Genomic DNA, 20,468 nt, shown 5'->3' with positions numbered 1-20,468 from the left:
TGAAACCTTGGCAAACGTGCCACTTGTCTGTAAAAGAAAAAAAAATTGGATTTTTAATTGAAATGCACATTTTAGTGCTAAAACTCAGCTCATGCGATTGACGGATCAATCTTCCTCGAATTAATTGCTCAAATTCACAATATAATGTGCACATACAATATAAGCTCACTATTAACAATAGACCAAACAAAGGCTGTCTGTGTCTCTCCCTTCAATATCAACCATCGCTATAACTCAGGTAAGTTCCATATGCAAGAATTATGTCTAACAAAAATGTACACAAATTACATTGATAAAATTACAAATGCAATTCATTTCAATACAAAACATCATTTGAGCAAATGAGTACTTATCAATGCAAAACCTTTGCCTATGTTAACATACCAAAGGCAAATGCATAAAAGGCAGCACTATATGCTGAAGATAAGAATTAACATCAGCTAGCGTGTCATCTACAGTCACAAGCTGTTGGAACAACAAACAAACTCATTTTGGGCATATTATTATAAATGACAACATTCTCGCAAAGAAAGTACAACTTACAGACACTCGCGGCCAGATTTCACAGAGAGACAGAATAACGTGTGTCCTTCCTCACTACAAAATATAATATCAAGAGCGGCCAGAGGCGGCCCCAAAAACAAAAATAAAGCCAAATAAAACACAAATAAAGCACAGAATTAAAACAGTTAAAACTTCAACTAAATCAGTTCCAAAACATCATGTGGATTTTAGGGGGGGGTTACATTTGGATAATTACTGTATTTGAAAATACATTGGAACATACTTGTAAGGACATTCCAATGTACGTTTGAACCCGTTCCAGTCCAAGCTTCGTTACGGTTTTGTAAAGCTCAGAATCTCTTGAGTTTTCTGCTTTGTACATAAGCCAAAAAATGCTCGCACACCTTCACCAACACACAGCCAGCGACCATCATCATGCAGCAACCGATCCTTGTTTTCTGCTGACATTTCCGCGGATTGCTTCTCAGGCGAACAAAGTTAGCAATTCCTGTCACCGTATCCATCACCTCTCGCATTTCTCCACATAGTTTTAGCACATCATGCCGATTTGAGTACGATGCAGTGAAATGTCAGGTGTGTGGTGCTAATAGCGGAAAGCCCCATTTCACACACACAGCAAGCTATTTCATAGTTACTTAAACAAGAACACAAATGCGGTGCCCATCGGGAATTTCGCAAGTTTTCTGAACGGCTGATCGAGTTTTCAGGTAAAGTCGTTCTGCTTTACGTTGAATTTATTTTCAATTTTGTGTCAAATTAACGTAATGTTTAATAGAAATGTCCCAATGTTGCCTATGCGGATTCTCGCTTGGGAACAATACCAGCATTTTTGCATCAGTATCATTTGATGCGATGATAAAATGTTTTTTTTTTTTTTTTTTTTGCATATGGTGCGCCTTTTAAACAGCTGAACCAGTACTGCTGTCAAATGTATATTTATTCCCAGAATTGAGGCGGTGAGCAAAAACAGCCTAGCAGATGATGGAGCAACATGTGCTAATTAGCGAGTAACGTCAACATCCATGGGGAAATCCAAAGGTCTGATTCGCATCTGTTTTTCCGAAAATCCCGTTCAGACATTCAAATATCCTCCAGCCGCAACGTTCACGCTTTTCTGTGTTAAACTTTTACATTGTGATTGCTCGCAGCGTATTTGCACACGATGAAGCAACATTTGAAGAGTTTGCGAAAGCTTCAACGAATGCCAATTTTTGAGAAAACAAATTTGGTTTTGACGAATAGCTGCAGGATGGAGAGTTGATGCTAAACGGATGCAATTAGATTCTCTTCAAAATGAGCTTACCCGCTCCGGCGCTGCATGATTTATTTACTTACAAGTAGTCTAAGAATTTTTTGTCTATTCTAATGCAAGTGCAGTTCTCAGTGTTGCCTGGCCTGTTCTTGGATGTCTGGCTAAGATAACTGAGCTTTCCTTTTATATCTTTGCTCCCCTAGCGTCCATTGTAATTGGGAAATGGTGGTGTGAGATGGAACCATGTCTGGAGGGGGAAGAGTGTAAGACTCTGCCTGACAATTCCGGATGGATGTGCTCCTCTGGGAATAAGATCAAGACAACAAGGGTGAGATCTCGACAAATGTGTCCTCACATGCAAGTCATAATTCACACACATTCATGCATATACAGTATGTGTACGCATTAGGAAAACCGTATTCTTTTTTTTTTTTTTTTTTTTTTTTTGGGGGGGGGGGTGTAAGTCTCGCCGGGTTATGAAGTTTAGTCTCAGTTACCAATGTATTTGTGTCTATTGTCATGTTTGTCTCATCAAGACAGAAGAGTTAATTCAATCTAAGACAAACATTTGAGACAGAAATGGAAAGATCAGGATGTCTTCTAGTGAGCACATAGGACTTAGGAGGTTGCTCAAATGTCAAAAAAATGTAGCCCAAAAAAAAATGTTCACTACAATGTACACAAATGAATAGGCCGGCTCTCAGAACAATATAGTGGTACCTCAACTTACAAACTTGTAAATGATGCCTAGATCACTAGAAACGTAATATAAAAATGTACAAATAAAAAGTCTCTCTATGCACACCAACACATTAGCACCATCTCAAGGCAAACGCTGATCACATCATTCCTAGCTATCGAGGGCAACACTCGCATCAAATGGTCACATTTACGTACAACAGTGCTCAGTAAGCTTAATATTAAGACGAGCGCTGGCCACAAGTGTCATCACTCTATTCATAAAAGAAAAGAAAACATAGTCACTGACAAAAGTATTTTACATGACGATAATGGTTGTCGCTGGCGAGGAAAGAGTAAAAGTATTTCATAAACGCTAACACTAACTAACATGCTAACACTAGCATTTGTCTTGAAACCTCGAGCACCATTTAAAGAAGTCAAAGCAAAGTTTACAAGTGCTTCATGAAGCTTCATTTTCCCATCGCTAAATGTAAGCAAAGGTAAAGAAATCCAAATCATGCTAAAACACACAGTAGAAGAACTCTAAATGAAATATTTATTTTTACAAACTTCTCTCTGTGTGCCTAAAAAGCTGTAACTTCACAAGCGTGTGACTGATGCTGATAAAATGTTCGATAGAATCAAAATTGTCTCTCACGACTAGCCCAGCTGTCAAGAAAATCCAAAGGATAAAACAAGATTCCAAAAACGTGACCTCATGTTATAAAAAGTGGACTGTTCAATGTATTTGAGTGGCCACAGTCGCAAAAACAATCATAAAGCGGTCAGCCAGAGGAGGCGGCGTCTCGGCCCACATTTCTCACTCAGATAAAGTTAACAGCCCCTCTTTCTCATCGCTGCCCTTCGGCCAGCTCGGCTGCCGCTGAGCGCCGCATACAAAAATAATGAAGGGAGTTAAGTCCACCAAACCGGCAGTCCAGCGCACCGTGGCAGCTTGATCGCCCAATTTGTATTCGTTTAACCGACTCACCCCCCACCCCAACGCCATCAGCGTATTTTTTTAATGCTTGGTGACGATGACTTTGAATAGAAGTAGTCTAATTTGACTGTAGGGGGCCGACTAGTGAAGGTTATACCACACGGGGGTTCCCAAAGGTCATCCTGTAGACTTGCAGCAGGCCAGCACAAGCATAAAATCACCAGAAAAGGAATTGACCGGACGGGGTCTTTACAGAACGTGAAGGTAGGTGCGGTGCTTTATTCTCTACAAAGAATGCATCTTGATCTCAATTTTGCCCTTCGCGCTAGTCCGAATTAGCTCGAGAATTGTAAATTTACATTACATATCCTTGTGATGACAATAAACCATCACCACATTCGGTGAGTTCACCCTTACCGTAAAATTCTGTGAATGAGACGATTTTTTTTCCTGTATAAATTATCCAAAATTATCTCATTGAATTTGACACGGATTCATATCAAAATATTAAACAATAACCATGAACTCTTGTTCATCAGTACCTAAAGATATTTATTCCGACATATTTAATGTCCCCAACCTTTTTGTCAATGCTTGAGATTTTTATTGTGGACAATTGACAGACAATGGTCGAGTTCCATTTTTATATTTACCTGATATCAGTACTTTCCACAGTGTAACGTGCGCATAAATGACGTTTAGCATGGTGGGCATTTAATTTCTTATTAAAGAGGAGTTTTATGGCACAGATCTTTTATAACCAGGAAACAAAGCGGCTCATTTGCTCTTACCGTGTCGCGCCATCTTGCAGCTCAAGCGGCGGGCCACGCACCATGCATCCATCCATTATCCTGACCACTCATCCTCACCAGGCTGGCAGCTGATTAAGATTACTCCAACAGCATGTCAAAAACAGGCATTTTACGAACATTAAAATGCAGCGACGATATTCCACCCTCACTAACGCGTTTTCTTTCTATCGAATCAGTCTCCTTGGGAACCCAGTTTTCATAACAATAGTCCCGCCTGCGGGTGAATTAATAACTTCCGGCTTGGTGCAAAATCTCTACTCTTCAGCTCCAGAACCAAAACGGAACTTAAAGATGTAGAAAAGGTCAGCGTGTATTTTCTCCAGCACGATAGGCCTTACCCCCCCCCCCCCCCACACACACAAAACAATTATGTATGAATGGGTAAGGCTGAAGGGTTTGAAAGTAAATTATGACCATTCCGAAGTCAGCCCAAGTTGGGTAATAATAAGGCCAGGCTAGTGAAAAATCCCCCAGACACCAAGGGGTTAAACATGTTGACATTGCATTATACGAACCCTGCTGGCGAAGTTTAGCAATTGATACGGCGTTAGCGGCCACAGCGTTAGCAGCTAGCAGCACCCAAACATAGTCGCAAATAGGGGGAATGCATTTTCGGAAAGAATAAAGAAAACAATATATATATTTTAAGGTTATTTTTTGAGGGGGTTGCGGGGCGTATTATACGCTGGTTTGTGTTATTTTACGGGATTTTACGGTATAACTCAAAATTCTGTGAGTGAAACACAGTGATGAACAAATGAAGCATTTTTTGAGCCCACTAGATGGCACTCTCGATTCAAAGAGGCAGACTGTTTACAGTGCACTAGCTTTTATCTTTAAACCAAGAGCACCATCTGGGGGAGTTAAAAAAAATGCAAGTGCTTCATGAAGCTTCATTTTCCACTCACTAGTGAAACGACTCCTTGGAATCTTCCGATTGGTGAAGCTTTTGCAGCAACTTTTCTATCCAATCCACATTTGTCCTTTTCTCTTGCAGAACACCCAGCCATACTCCCCTTTTTAGCTTCCGGAAGCAAAATGCAGAGGAAACGTCAACCGAAATTGAGCTGCATTCTTGCTTCTGTAAAGGTTAGTCTACCTCAAGCTGTTCTTTGTTTTGTTTTTTGTTTTCTTTTTCCCCCTATTTTTCCGCTCGCCCTCACGTCAGGCGCTCAAAGTGGGAACGAGTCATGTTCAATGACGTCTCATTAACCCAAATACTCGGCGCAAAATAATCAAGTGTGTTTACATGCTGCGCATGATTAGGCGGTCGTGACACAAATGCGAAATGCGCCAACACCCACGGTAAACACTTTATCGTTGAGCGCCACCGGCATATTTGAAGGAAGGTACAGTTTCTGTGGAAATGCTCGGATGATCGTCTCAAAATTGGCGCGCCGGCGTTACACCCTCTCCGTCGGGTACGAATTTCGACGGCTCCTTTGTTTCTCTTTGTTCCACGTCCTGATCTTGTTTTTGGCGACTCTGCTGCTAACAGTTGCTTGCCAATCCTATTCGGAACTAATCTGCGACACGCTACTTACCGTTCGGTGAGCGTACTCCCAGTCGCGAGGGTACAATCTGGTTTTGATGTGTTCGATAACGACGAATTCCGTCTATTGTTGCGCTCGTATGCTCGCGTGTGTACTTGAGAACCCCAAGCAGTACTATTTTATTCCATTTTTGGACTCTTGTTAAAGGCCACTTGATATAGCGATCCTCTTACACGGGTCTCGTCGGAGCAGCTATCAGCACGCCGCATAGGCCACGGTCTCCATGAAAGGCCTTTCATCCTGCACTCTGCTCTCGTCTTTGATCCAGAATTCCTCATTCAGCCCCCTTCGGAAAGCAAACGGCGTCATTTGTGTTTGTTCCGTCGTAAGCCGGAAAGCTCACAATACGGTATTTGTTTCTTTTCAGAAGAAAATTGACCAGTAGGTATGCGTTTTTTCGCTCTGAAAAGACTTGCCCGAGTACAATGGCGCGCACCCATTTCATCGAAATTGGCACGGGCTCTCAAGAAGTCATGCAAAGCCAGTGCCTGACGTCGATCTTTTTTCTTCTTTTTTTTTCCTTTATGTCTTTTAGAGAGGGAGTCCTTCATTGCCTGTTCTTTCGCGGCAGACAGACGCTTTTGTTTGTGGAAGTCACAGTGATACAAAGCACCTTCGAAAACGTTTGCCCGGCATAGATCCGAATTATCCGCGCCGGCGGCTAAATAGATCCGTCGTTTTCTCAAGCTTGCAAACAATTGTACATCCTAAGCGAGACTTCAATAACTCATTCAATCTCAAAGACATATTTTTATGTTTATAAAGAATACCGACATTCAATCCCATTTACTTATATACGGATTTTTGTCTGGGTTTTTTTTTTTTTTTTGAGTGGTTCACTAGACAAGAGTCTAAAAATGGGTGGTCAATTCGGAATTACTCGTTGGGGAAAATGTTGACCCAACTCAGGCTTTTTGATGTGCGATATAAAAGGAAACGTTTTTTGTTGGTTGAATATTATCGTGCATTATATTTATCATCATCCAAGAGTATGAAAAGATGGCATTAGTAGACAGCAGCTTGCAACAACATTCAAAACGCTGTCACGGGGTCAATTCATGTATTAAATATCATTTTAAAGGGAATTGATTATAACAATTAGAATTCACCTATATCTCAATATTCATTTACGAAAACGTAAGCCTGATTTTGTAAAATATACATACACAAGTCAAACACTTCTTTCCTTTTCAAAAAAATAAAACTATTAATTGAAAGGAGCAGAGGGCACATTTAATGCAATACAGCATTCAGTGATGAAATGTAGCCCGGTTTTAAGACCTGCCAGCAGACATATAATCATACAGTATCATTTTTAAAAACTGGGAGAGCAAACAAGTTGCAATCTGTTTCAACGTGAAATCCATTCAAATGCTAGTCAATTACCGTAATCCCTTAAATATAGGTACAGGACTCAACAATAATTTGGTGACGATGTAAAAACTGTAGCAATACAAAATAAATATCCCCTGTATTAACTCTTCATATTTTCTTGCGTTCATATCCGTAAGTTAAATATTCATTGCACGGTAAGTGGGTTTCAGATTTCCCTCGCCAGTGTGCATCTTATGCCCTCGAAGCAGTTGTTTTTCCTTCTTGCGAAGGAAAATTCTATTTAATTCTGCCATTAAATACCCAAAGTTGCGCACCATTTGTGTTCCACCAAGTTAATGATTGTGTGTATATGTCAAAAGACAGCAAATTATAAGTGAGTCAAAAGAATACATTTTCGTCTTCTCTAACTGGAGCACTCTGCTGCATACCTTGCCACTCTTAATTGAATCAGATAAAGACATCATAACTTTTCCGTTTTCGTAATATTCCTGTGTGTGAACAAGAATGGACTCGGACGTTGGTTCAGTGTGCTCGCTTCTTTGATTGAAATTAATGTCATAGTAACTTCAGCTAACACGAGCTGCCGTTAGCTGCAACAGCCACTGGCTGCTAACAACTACCTGACGTGCGCATGCGAGTTTGTCCCATTACGGCAATCAATATAAATAAGAATATTGGCAGTTATAAAAATGAACATCTGTGCGACTACGTGAGTATGACTCAGTTAATGAACCCAAAGTTGCGCACCGTCCGTGTTCCACCAAGTTTATGAGTGTGTGTATATGCCAAAAGGCCGCAATGAGTAAACAAGTCAAATAAATACCTTTCCGTGTTTTTTTAAGTGGTGCACTCTTTATTGAATCATCTGCAGACGTCATAACCTCTCGTTTTATCTATATTACTGTGTGTGAACAAGGATGTATTTGGACGGCGGTTCAGTCTGCTCACTTCTTTCATGCATATAATGCTGTAAAACCTCAGCTATCTTGAGATGCCATTAGCTGCAATAGGCTTTGGCTGCTAGCAGCTAACTGATGTTCGCCCGCAAGTTATTGTAAGAAAGAATAAGAAAAATGCACATCTGTGTGTCAAAATTCATCTCGTGGCTGACGGATCAATCTTCCTCAAACGACTCAGGACGCACCCATACTTTTGACCTTCATTTTTGGACAAAAAAAAACGTGTCTTATGCTTGGGGGGGTTACGGTATTTGTTTGCTTACAATGCCCCCCTCCTCCCAATATCAACGTTGCAATAAAATGCTATTAAATATAACTTAACCGAAATTGTTGCGTAAAGTCTTATGTTTTTAGATGGTGCTATGGGCAACTGGCTTGATTGTTTTGTTCAATGACATTGGCTATGACAATGTTTGCAATAAAATGGTTAGCTTACTTAATTGTTCTTGTCTCCTTTCCTTTCACGAGCCAGAGTCTGAGTAAATTGCAATTTAATGCGGCCGGCCAATTAGAATGCAAACAGCTTTTGCGCTTAGCAGGGATGGGATACGTCGGAAATATTTCACCCGCTACATGGATCATTTTAAGAGGCGAAAGACGCAAGGGAACAAAGGACACCTTTGTCACATATACCACCCACAGGCTTGTAGCTTGAAGAAAACCACTGCATTTGCATAGAACTCTTGGAGGATAACAAATCTCTTGCGGATCGTATCTTAGCTCCAAAGCGGGCTGTAATGTCCGCCCGGTTACAACTACTTCTCTGACAGAGGTCATTTCCAGCTCGGTCTTTTTCTAAATCAAACACCGATCACACAAGGTCACGAGATGGCTATATTCATCAATTTAAGAAACTAATTGATTACTGTAGTACTTAATTCATTGTTAGCCATTTTTAGAACGTGATTAAGCCAAACATTATAGTTTCCGAGTCTAGTTTTGGAGCTCTAGTTTCCGGGTTTTGCTGCTGTTATTTTGAGTTTGTGTGTAGCAGCAAATACTTTATTAATTTTCTCACCACCATCCCTTTGGCTTTGCTTGTTATTGTTGCTTGATGAGTTGATATCTAGATGTAAGATATTTTTTTTAAATTTAGTGTCTATAAAACTCCATGGATTGAATGTCTTCATAAAAAACCTGAAAAATACATCATGCGATTGAATGACTTAATACAGGCCCGTGTGTGACTACTTTAGCTTGGAAATCGTTATTTTAAGTTAAAAGCAAAGCACGGAGCAACAGCTGCAAGCGCATAAGGATTCTTGCACGGGAAGGTACATCATTCCTTGGGGCTCTGAGATGTGCCGTACCAAAAATTGAGTCAAAAGACACTTTGTCAAAGCATAAATAACTGAAACCACCCGTTGGAATTATTCTTGTCCCTTGACTAATTTCCAGGAGTTCAACATTTACAACTCAACACTTAGTGTTTTAGTTTGAAAAAGTGCTTCAGAAAATTTAAATTGTAACTTTATAGCACTGAGGATTATAGACACCTGACTTCAAATACAGCCTACACTATTAAACCTACCTTTATAAAAAATAAAGTATTTTCTGTCACATTAGGAGCAGATTTTGGACACAGGCAGACAGGACAAGGAAGTCCTTTAAAGGAAAAAAAATCCAATGTAACGGCAGCGAGCATTGGAAATGAGCTGCAAAACTAGACTCGGAAACTAGACCTGCAAAACTAGACTGACAAAAACACTATGGAGATGAAATGACACATTGAAAGATTGACAGTGACATCACTGAGCAATTCAAACATAAAAACTGAAAGACACCATAAAATAAACCGATAAGACAAAAGAAGACAAACACAAGAACATTATGACAAAGGTGACAAATACGTGACATGAGCAACTGCATAGCATTTAATATAGCAACATTTTCCATTGTATGAACAACTTCGATGGGCAACATATGCAAATCCCAAACACGAGCCCCCGTTTACCAATTTTCCAGCATGCTGCCGTAATTGACATTACCACCGTTCATCCAGCTATCATTACTACATCAGTCTATGTCACATCCATGTCAGTTAAAAAAAAAAAAAAAAAACTTTGTAAACCACATCGTTACTGTGTATGTGAAACACCTGCGTTTGAATCTCATCTCCCGCAGCTTTAGTAAGTGTGACTGTCGGTGTGAGAGTGCTCGACGTGTCACAGGCGTCACCTCACACAATCATGTACACACACCTGCCAAAGCCTGCTCCAAATGTCACCGCTGCATTGTTGTTGTTTAGGATCATGAGATTTATAATTGGCTTTGTTTGCAGGGGCCTCCAGGTGTTGTTCGTAATAAAATGAAGCGATTCTGTGCATGCAACAAAAGACGAGGAAAACGGCTTAAAATAATATAGTGGATGGAAAACGAATATTGTGTTGAGCCACACGTAAACTGTGCATCTACAATTGGATGATACGATGTATTTCATTCAATTCCTGATAACGGTCAAACGTTTGACCCTTGAAGGCTCCCATACTCGGGCGCAAACGGACCGCTGCTACAGGCACACTTGTTATCTTCACAGACCCAATAAAATGATAAGTTTGGTAAGAAGATAGCTATCTGGAAACACATCGTTACTGCATTGCATTCCAAAGCAATGCATACAATATCCAGTGGACCCCCGCCATATGAAATTAATCCGTTCCGTGGTTGGGATCGTAAGACGAAATTGTCATATGGCGGGCAATAGAAACCTATGCTAATTAGCTAATGCGTGTAAAACCCCAGATCAAGATTGTATACACATATTAAAAATTGGGAACAAAATAGTATCGTAAGTGCTACTTTTATATAATATACAATTAAATAAAATCATAAACATATAAAACAAATAAATGAAAAATGAAATTTGATTTATCTTTGAGTGACGATGACTTGAGCTACTTACGGCCATAATCCATGGTAAGGGTAGCCCAGCCTGGCCTTTTTCGTATTTCTTGGTTGTCTCCAGCTTCGTTTCCATGCTAATCATCTTCTTACTTCTACCTTTAACATCACTAGAAATCTTGGAATCCATAGCTAACCTATTCAAGTTTGAATTAAGCACTAACACGCACAATAAATACAATATTGTAAGCACTCACACGAGATCAAGTCTTTAACATATAGGCATCTTAGTGACACCATGACACCGACCAATAGCAGGCCAGTCTCTTAGTGACGCGTTGCAGTGCAGCAAGTTTGACACGAACAGAAAATAAGAACAATTATCTAAAAATGTCTGAAGAGGGAGGCAAAACAACATAAACACAGCCAACCCCACAGGTCACCACAGTTTTTCTTGCCGTAAAGTGGGTAAAATGCAAGGAAGAAGGGACAAAAAAAATAGTATTCCACTCCGTAACGTAAAAAAAAACGTAAGCCAGGAATGCCATAACCCGAGGGTCCACTGTATATGTAATAATAATGCATATAATATCTAATATATCTAAGCATAAAAATCCCTGGTTTGAGGCTGATGCTGGAAACCAGAAAATTCGAGAGCAATCAAATATTTTCACAAGACCGCATTGAAATGTGTCACTGGTGTGCAGTCTGTGCTAAATCGTTGTCCTTGAAGCCGTCACAGACGGCTCAGACTCCACAACAGAGCCACTGATCCCATTTGGTAAAAAAAAAAAAAAAAAAAAAAAAAATCCAATGTCTTGAGCAAGTTGGAAAAAGCCTGAGCTAGAATTGGCTGGTTTATCATGATTCAGGTTAACGTGGGGTTTAAGCCCGTCCTTCTCAAATAGTAGTTCAAAATACGGTAATAATAGTTCAAAAAATACGGTATTGATTTTTTTATTGTTAACATTAAGTGTAGCAGTGCAAAGTAAATTTAGATGGAAAAAACTGCGCCAGATTCAGTAAATTTTGGAACTATATTTGCAGTGGTGTTTCTATGCATATGTTACTGTTCCATAAATTGACACCTTGAAAAGATACACACATTTGCTTTACCAGTGTATTGTCTCCTGGTGGCTATTTAAAAAAAAAAAAAAAAAAACGCAGATAAGCCGCAACTGGGCTACACAGTAAGCCAAAGGGCTCAAACCATGAGAAAAAAAGTTACGGCTCATAGTCTGGAAAAAAAAAGGCAAGTGAGAAGCACTGGGTTAATCAAAACTAAGCTATACTGAGGTATATTGTTTTTCCATGGAGTCACGGTAAAGTTCTGAATAAAAGCTTCCTCGCATTTTCCTCCAGTTTTGTCTAGGCTGCCTGTTTTTAGTAACAGCAGGCTCCAGGAGGTGAGACAGAACTCTTCAAGACATGAAACAGTTCAAAAGACCCCCATTGTTTGCGAGACGCACAAATCGAGCAATTCCTCCGAGTCCGATCCATGTACACTTTTGTTCTTTTTGTTCTATCCAAACACATATGTTTTGTTTTTGCTCCCTTGTGTCACAGATTCATCCCAGGACCTAACTACGAAGACTCGGGTGCCAGCCTTTTCCCCTCATCTCGCCTTTTCTCTCCCCGACGACCCGGTGTAAAACTATTACATCCAAGGCTGGTGACTGGATTACCTGAGACCACAGAACGGATATCCACCAAGATAAAACGGCTTTGCTCCGGCGGCGCCAAGGATTTCAAAGCGCGCTAATCCCCTGTTTGATCAAGGAGCCCCGTGTTGGTGAATCTCCTCATCGGCACAGCTGCGCCCGGCTTTTGCCGCCGACTCGTCGGACGGAAACCCGAGAAACTCATTCGGGGTGATTTCGAGGTTGTTTGGACATTACGTGAAGACTTTGGCGCGGCCCGTGGAAAAAGCTAAAGACGGCGAGGAGCTCACGCCGACCCCAGCATGGAGCTCCAAGCATAAAGGCGGGAAATTACCCCGATATCTTTTTCTTTCTGCGTGGATAGCTGCCTTTGTGTTCGACTTGCTTACAAGATGGCTTTGTAGAAGCGAGAACGTATTTGCGGCCCATAAGGAGTTAATCAAGGTTTTCGTTTTCTCTGCGTGTGACTTGAAGGTCTGCCCTTATGGCCTCACCTTTGTGGTCAATAATGAACATTTGATTTGACTTCTTGACCTTAAAGGCATGTATATTCTTCAGCGCTAGTTTTCTTTGTAAGAACGTGTGTGTGTGTGTGCGCGTGTGTATATATCATTATATAAATAAAAGGCATATACAACAGCGGATCCAACAAACTGAAAATTATATTTAAGACTTTATTAGGAGCTCAAATCCCACTGTGGTATATTGTGTTTTTTTCCCTTTTGGGTAAAAGTGCAATTCATACTTGTGGACTGTATCGGAAAAATGTACAACAAGCTGTAAAAAGAAAAATAAGTATTTGTCAGTGTTGCTGGTCAAGTCAGAACATGTTGTTTAGGATGAGGAAAACAATGTATAGGACTGCCTCACGGACCAACATTGTCTGAGCTTTCCACTCAGATTGGCAACCATTGCAAAAAAATAAATAAATAAATAAAAAAAACCTGCCGGATAACTCATTCACTGCCAGTCTGCTTAAAATGGATACCGTATTTTCCACCTATGGCGCACCGTAAACTCAGTCTCCGTCATAGGGTCTATTTACATATAATTTAACCCATAAATATAGCGCACCCAATTAAAACGGCAGGAATAAAATAATTTTTTTAAAAAAGCAAGGGGAACGTACAGTCCATAATGTTGGTTTATTACTCCCAGCGTACGTACTTTACGTAATACGTAATGTTCTGTGATCGATTTATTGCTCCCAGCAAACATACTGCACGTAACACGTGATATTATCTGATTGGTTTATCCCGCCCAGCGTACATACTGTACTTAACACGTAATGTTGTCTGATTGGTTCGTCGCCCCCAGTACATAATAAGGAATATTCTCTGATCAGTTTATTGTGGCCAGAATACATACTGCGCATAATACGTAAGGTTCTCTGATTGGTTTATTGCTTCCAGCGTATGTACTATAAGTAAAACATAATGTTCTCTGATTGGTTTCTCGCCCCCCCCCTCTATGTAATATGTAATGTTCTCTGATTGGTTTATCGCAAACATTTTTTTACAAATTTGGGGGATGTGGCGCACACACAATGCGCACTGGATTGTAGGACGCGCTGTCATTTTTTTCACGGCTTCTATTTGCGCCTTATGGTACGTAAAATACGGTATTTGACTTTGATAGTCGTCAATGGGGACCAGAAAAAAAAAACAACCTCTGACGCCTATTTCTGTCAACGGCAGTGAATGAGTTAATTGGAACATTAATGTGTCGCTTGCTGCTGAAAGTGTTCATAAGTAATCTGTGAACGTTTGCTGTGTAGATGTACTTTTCACACACCCAGACTATGACCATTTCGATGAAATATTCCGAGACACAGACGGGTGGTATCGACAACTGCGGAGTGAAATACTGTTTATCGCCAAGTAGAGAAACAAGTACATCACAGGAGCGCCTCGCAAGAAATAAAAATGGTTTTCTATACTGATTTGCAGTCTCCAGTTCCCTTCCTATGTTGACTGATGTGTGAGCAAAATGACTATGTTGTAATATCTTGTCTTTTATATGATGTATTAACATCGTAAAGACTCGTTTTGCTTGAGTGAATAAGCAATCAACGGCAACACATGGCAAATATGGAAAGTGGCTTCCAGGCAAGCAAATGTGTGGTAAACACCCAAACAATTCACTGATGCTTCATTTATGGTATTCCCCTGCTAGTAGGCTAGCTTCATCAAGATCGCACATTCAATTCATCCAGGCAATTAGAATAAAGATTTCCAATATCGTGCCGGGACAACAGCAAAATGATTTCAATATCAAGCCGTTCTCTGTTCATTTGAGAGAGATTTCTCCCAGCGGATGCGCTTGTATACGTTCGTCATTGCAGAATGTGCCTCGATTCATGCAGGGTAGAAGCTCACTAAACTGTTAGAACTGAAAAAAAAAAAAAAAACATGAGACAAATGTGAGACAGTTTGTGAATCTTCACAAGATGGCACCCTGTGAGATTTTCTCCAAATGAGGACCTGTTTACTATTTGCAGTCTCAAAAAAAAAAAGATTAATTTGAAATCATTTGGCTTGCTGTGAGGATTATGCAAATGTTTGGTGCCTGTGTCAAAAATCAAATACAGTGGACCCCCGTGTTACAACGTCCCTGATTTACGTCATTTTCATGTTGCGACGTGGAATACTGAGTTTTTTCATCCCCTCCATGACATTTTCCTGGCTATGGGACCGAAACTGACATGACCCTAGTGACTTGGCTGTATTTGTGTTGTTTTGTATCCATCTGCTGGAGGCAGATTTATTTACCTTTGAGCTACACTTGTTATGGCCATATTCTCTAGTAAGGGTAGCCTAGCCTAGGCTTGGCTAGTTTAGCCTTCTTGGCATTTCTCGATTATCTCCAGCTTAAGCTCTACAATGCACAATAAATACCATATTGAAAAGACCGACCGAGATCAAGTCTTTAGCCAGCCATCTTTGTTACCCCGTGCGCCGACCAATAGCACACCAGCATTGTGGTGACGGAGGCGGTGGCGCGTGGATCGACACTGACCGCCATGTTGAATATGTCGCGCACAGCGGATGTGTTGTCAAGCGAAAGAAATGGCGTAAAAAGAGGACAAGAAAACGTCACGGGCCACGTCGTAAGGTGAAAAAAAACAAAGCAGGGATGTCGGAAACCAGGGGTCCTCTGTATTGTGTAAAGTGTAAAAATATAATGATCTGGGTGCTTTAAAGTGAATTTTTGCTTTGAGGGAGATTTTTTTTATTCACCTTTAAAGACGTTTTAGCCTCAGTGCACAAAAGCCGGAGTCTTGCTGCGGAGGGAGGCCCTGCTCCATTTTAGGCAGTCGACGGTAATGCAGCGTGAATAGATAAGAGTAGATGGTCCTCCTCTGTCCACGGTTAAGTGCAATCTCAAAAGAGAGACATCCATCAAGGCCCAACGACCTCCCGGCGAGACAAGCGGGCAGCTGCGTCCTCCTCTCTCCGGACGGGCTAATCAACGACTGACAGCGAGGCTCAACCTTTTAGCACGTAAATCCCAAACTGTGTTGATAGTTATGTTCCAAACTTCCAAGGGCATCTCAAGTGAATGTTGTCCAATGCAGAAATTAACCGCTTGGTTTGCTTCAAGAGCTTTTACTGCCTTTGACCGCACTTCCTGTCTGAATGTTATTATCTCGTCGGTGTTTTGTATCTACTTCACGTATCTGTAATTCAAGCAAGGTAATGGTGTGGCGTATAATTACAGTCATTATGGTCGTAAGTTATTGTGAATGGCGCCTTTACACAACATTTACAGGACCTGGTCAACGCAAATCATCTTCGGTTTACATTATTACTGGAAACCTTTTTGACATTAATAACATAACGTGAAAAAATATCAGCTGTAATCAGCTGGCAAATTGCCCAGCGTGTACGCTGTCTTTCACCTGAACAAGCAGCAATGAATGAGTATAGCTCACCCAAGACCATAATGACGATAAGTGGTATAGAAAAGAAATGGGGAATTAATAACAGGCTGGCAGTAAAGTTGATTGCCGCCATTATAAAAGTCTGAAGTGTTGTTCTTGATTAGTCCCACTGCACCCACTACACCCTTTAAACTTTCTTCAGGACTAGTTCCAGGAAAACACTCAAATCCAAAAGGAAAAAAAACACAATCTGACTCATGCGCAATATAAGGCACTCTTCTGATGTCTACTATTTTATCCCTATCAATAAAGTACCCTTTGAAACAGATGATGTGCATGGTAAAAAGTGAAAGAAACTTGAAATAGTTGATGACCCAAAATAGCCATCTCATTGGTTAATCTGACCAGTCATGTAAACCAACAGTCACAAAAGCTTATAAAATTTGATAATTTGATTCTTGCAATGTGAATAGTTTGAAAAATAAAAAGAAATATGGAACTTTTTTTTTTTTTTTGTATGTGGAGGTCATAACGCTGTACACGTGGCGAAGCCCTTGCATGAAATAGTCCACAGTAGCAAGCTGGCCTTCAGGCGGCTTTCTGCAAAACAGAAAACTGTTTTGTCAGTCCAAACCAGCCCACACAGCAAAGTACAGTTAACTTGTCAAGTCGAAAGTTTTGACAATGTACAGAATGAAATGACCTTGCCTACGCACTCAACTGCAAGTTGTTCCTCATATAACGGATACCTGATAAAGTAGAGCATCATCAAGTTATGGCGGTACTGCTCAAAATGTCAAACTAACTGTCCGTGCTTTAGAATTAAGTGAATAGGGATAGTGCCGATATTTGGCATTTCAACAAATATGGCATCGGCCTTTTTAAAACTCTTATTTTCAGAAGACCATTTATTTATTTATTTTTGTTGAATTTTTTAGAGATCCTCTCCAGATAACGCAGATGAGGGAACTTTTAACTTGTGTAGTATTTTGGAAGTTTGGACAAATTGATTAACGGTCTTTTTATTATGAAAAATATAGCTTATGAAACGACACAAAAATATTGTCTCAAAAGTTCAAGATACAAAATTATAATTTATTAATATGCCAGTTTGCCCACAAACGAGACCTCCATCGGTGTTTACACTTTCCATCTTTACTCGTTTCATACACACTTCCCACCAACAATTTACGCCATGGAGCTAAAAAACATAAAATTGACATTAGCTACAGCTAACATAAATACACATACGAAACATACCACTTACGGCTGTCACATCTGATGTTTGCGTTGTTAGCACATTGTTAGCACTTTAGCAATGATATCATATAGGAAGCGCTTTGCACGACCCAAAACTAAGTTTATGTTTTTCATGCATTTTCATAATGTATTGATATTCATTTAAAGTGTTTAGGAGAATGCTCAGGGCCTTGGAACGGATTAGGCTATTTACATGAAAAAAGCGGCTCTACTTATGAAAGGGTTACGTTACAAAATTACTTCTACTTTACTAATTTCATAAGAAGGAGTAACACTAATGTAGAAAACTATCAGGATCTTGTTCAAGGTTTTATTTAATTTAACTTTGGACATATCTCCAAAGCCTCTCCCAGGGGTCAGCCTCTGATGGATGGATTGATAGAGATAGAGATAGAGATAGAGATAGATAGAGATAGATAGAGATAGATAGAGATAGATAGATAGATAGATAGATAGATAGATAGATAGATAGATAGATAGATAGATAGATAGATAGATAGATATAGATATAGATATAGATATAGATATAGATATAGATATAGATATAGATATAGATATAGATATAGATAGAGCGACTCAGCGAGCCAAGTCAGTCTCATAAGGACGCCCTGATCAAGACAGGGGAAATCTGAAAAGCACTGTGCCAAAAAGGCTCCCAGGTGTTCCAGGCTGAATGTGGTAAAGGCTGCCAAAATGACATTTATACAGATTACCATAATCTGCTACGCAGGTGCTAATGTTCAATTACATTTGAGCTACAAATCAATATGGAGTAGCAACAAGCAGAGAAACACACAGAAGGGCAGATAAAGTCCTTTATCTCAGCGGGCAGTGCAGCCACCCCTACTGCGAGAAGGTAATGTCAACACGAGCGCGGAGCAGAAACCAATTTAGATGTTATTCCCGCGACGACACTCGGCAATGACGGTCCAGAGCATTGCCGTTTTGTATTACCTTGCTCACCTTCCGGCTATTAGCCCAAATAAAATGGTGTCGTTTCCAAAGACGATGGCTATTGATCTACATTGGCAGTGGACCACTTCTACCGGACCCATCAATGCGATTCATTCATTTGTTGTCATCCTCCAGATAGGCGGATGACATAAAAGGTCAAAGACTTGTTAGTTATAATTCGCGGATGGATTTGTGGATTTCAAGACACTTGAAATGAAGACATTTGGGGAGTCATTCATACAAGTTGGATTGACATATACGCACGATAGCGACATTTTTACTAGTGGTGGATTTGGTATTGTGAAGAAACAGTTTATTTTCTAGCTAGCATGCAGAGGTAACATGTTTTCGAAACAACACCTTTAAATTTCTTAGTATTTTTCATCACTGTCCAAAATAGTAAAGGCACAAAATTAATCATAAAAAAAACATTAACACTGCCGATAATCATGAAACATTTCAAGTTTTTCCATTCAAAAAAAAAAAATAAAAAATCTTATTTTTATACTAAGTCATATCATGGGACGGATTAAACCTGTTTACGGGCCCGTAGACCGTATGTTTGACACCCTTGGCTTAAACCGTTTTTCATTCAAAAGGAATAAATGAAATGATTATAAATTTCAAAAACATGAAAATAAATGTATTCTTAACGACCAACAGTATGTTCTAAATATAATCGTTATCATGAAATGATATCACATGGTGGGTGGCACCCCTCCGGAGGCTCCTGTGTCTGTTATAGCTACGTACAAGCACAGGTGTCGAACTCCAGTCCTCGAGGGCCGGTATCCTGCATGTTTCTGAAGCTTCTCTTTCAAACACACCAGATTCAGATGAAGAGGATACTTTAAGTTCCTGCAGAGCTAATGATAAGCTAATTATTTGAATCAGGCGTGTTGGGCAGAGAGAAACGGAAAACAAGCAAGACTGGAGTCTGACACCTATGGTTTAAAGCCTTCAATTTTCTCAAAAGCTGGCAGTGCACCTTAAAATTTGGTGTCTGTCTTCTAAAACACATTGTGAAATAATGCTAACGGTATTGATTTGGACTTTTTATGTCATAAACTATGGCCAAGGGCACTTTGGTCAAACGTCAAATGTTTCTTGAGTTTTCCCAACTCTCATAGGTGATTATACAAGTATAAAAACAAGAAAAAAATCATTATAAAAAAAAGATAGTGTTCGAGGTCAATGCAAGCTTTGTGCTGATTTAAAAAGGTCATGGATATATTTTTCAGCGGTGTTAAAACTGCATCCGCAACACAGTATTCATTTTCTCACGCTTAATCGAACCATTCCTATACGCTGCACCAGTATAGCCCATACTATGTAAGAATTGTGCACGCCATTGACTCCAGTAAAGGTCAGGGTGCATCTTTCAACTCGGACTGAGCGACTTTATATTGAACTTGTTATGGCGTGAATACAAATAACCCTCGGGGCACGCGTTCCATGATAAAAGGCAGCCACATTGAACAACAACGATGTATGAATAACACCACGCGGTGCACCTGAAAGCATTCTTTGTGTTGGATATTAACTGAATTTGAAAGAAATGCATTTGAAAGGTTCTCCAGGTGAGAAATTGTGATGCTTTTATACAACATGCTGCCGGCTCACGCAGGGGACAGGTCCCATGCCACTGCTCTCATTTCACATATCACTGCCGGTGCATTTTTCTCAAAATGCTCGCAGCAAAAAAGATTTAAACTCGCTCACCATGTCAAAGCCTTAATAAATGAATGTCTAGACTGTCATCGATTAAACTGCGCATAACTTTTCCTATGATTCATAAGCATGGTGTGTGCA

General features: G+C 40.0%; 1 protein-coding gene across 2 annotated transcripts in view; it reads left to right on the top strand.

Annotated features, from left to right (window-relative positions):
* Positions 1–14,501, top strand: part of tafa1b (TAFA chemokine like family member 1b) — a 132,059-nt gene extending 117,558 nt beyond the window's left edge. The window contains exons 4-6 of one of the 2 annotated variants that reach the window (XM_088424472.1): positions 1,981–2,105; positions 5,208–5,299; positions 12,465–14,501. In XM_088424472.1, coding sequence (XP_088280598.1) covers positions 1,981–2,105; positions 5,208–5,234 — 152 coding nt within the window. In that variant the 3' untranslated portion in view covers positions 5,235–5,299; positions 12,465–14,501. The remainder of the gene's footprint in view (positions 1–1,980; positions 2,106–5,207; positions 5,300–12,464) is intronic. The other variant, XM_088424473.1, reaches the window with a different exon arrangement.
* The last annotated feature ends 5,967 nt before the right edge of the window (positions 14,502–20,468 follow it).

This window comes from Hippichthys cyanospilos, chromosome 9 (genome assembly GCF_059441005.1).
Source record: "Hippichthys cyanospilos isolate Australia breed blue-spotted pipefish chromosome 9, RoL_Hcya_1.0, whole genome shotgun sequence".
NCBI lineage: Eukaryota > Metazoa > Chordata > Actinopteri > Syngnathiformes > Syngnathidae > Hippichthys > Hippichthys cyanospilos.
Note: the sequence above shows the minus strand (reverse complement) of the source record. Positions and strands in the feature narration are given on the sequence as shown.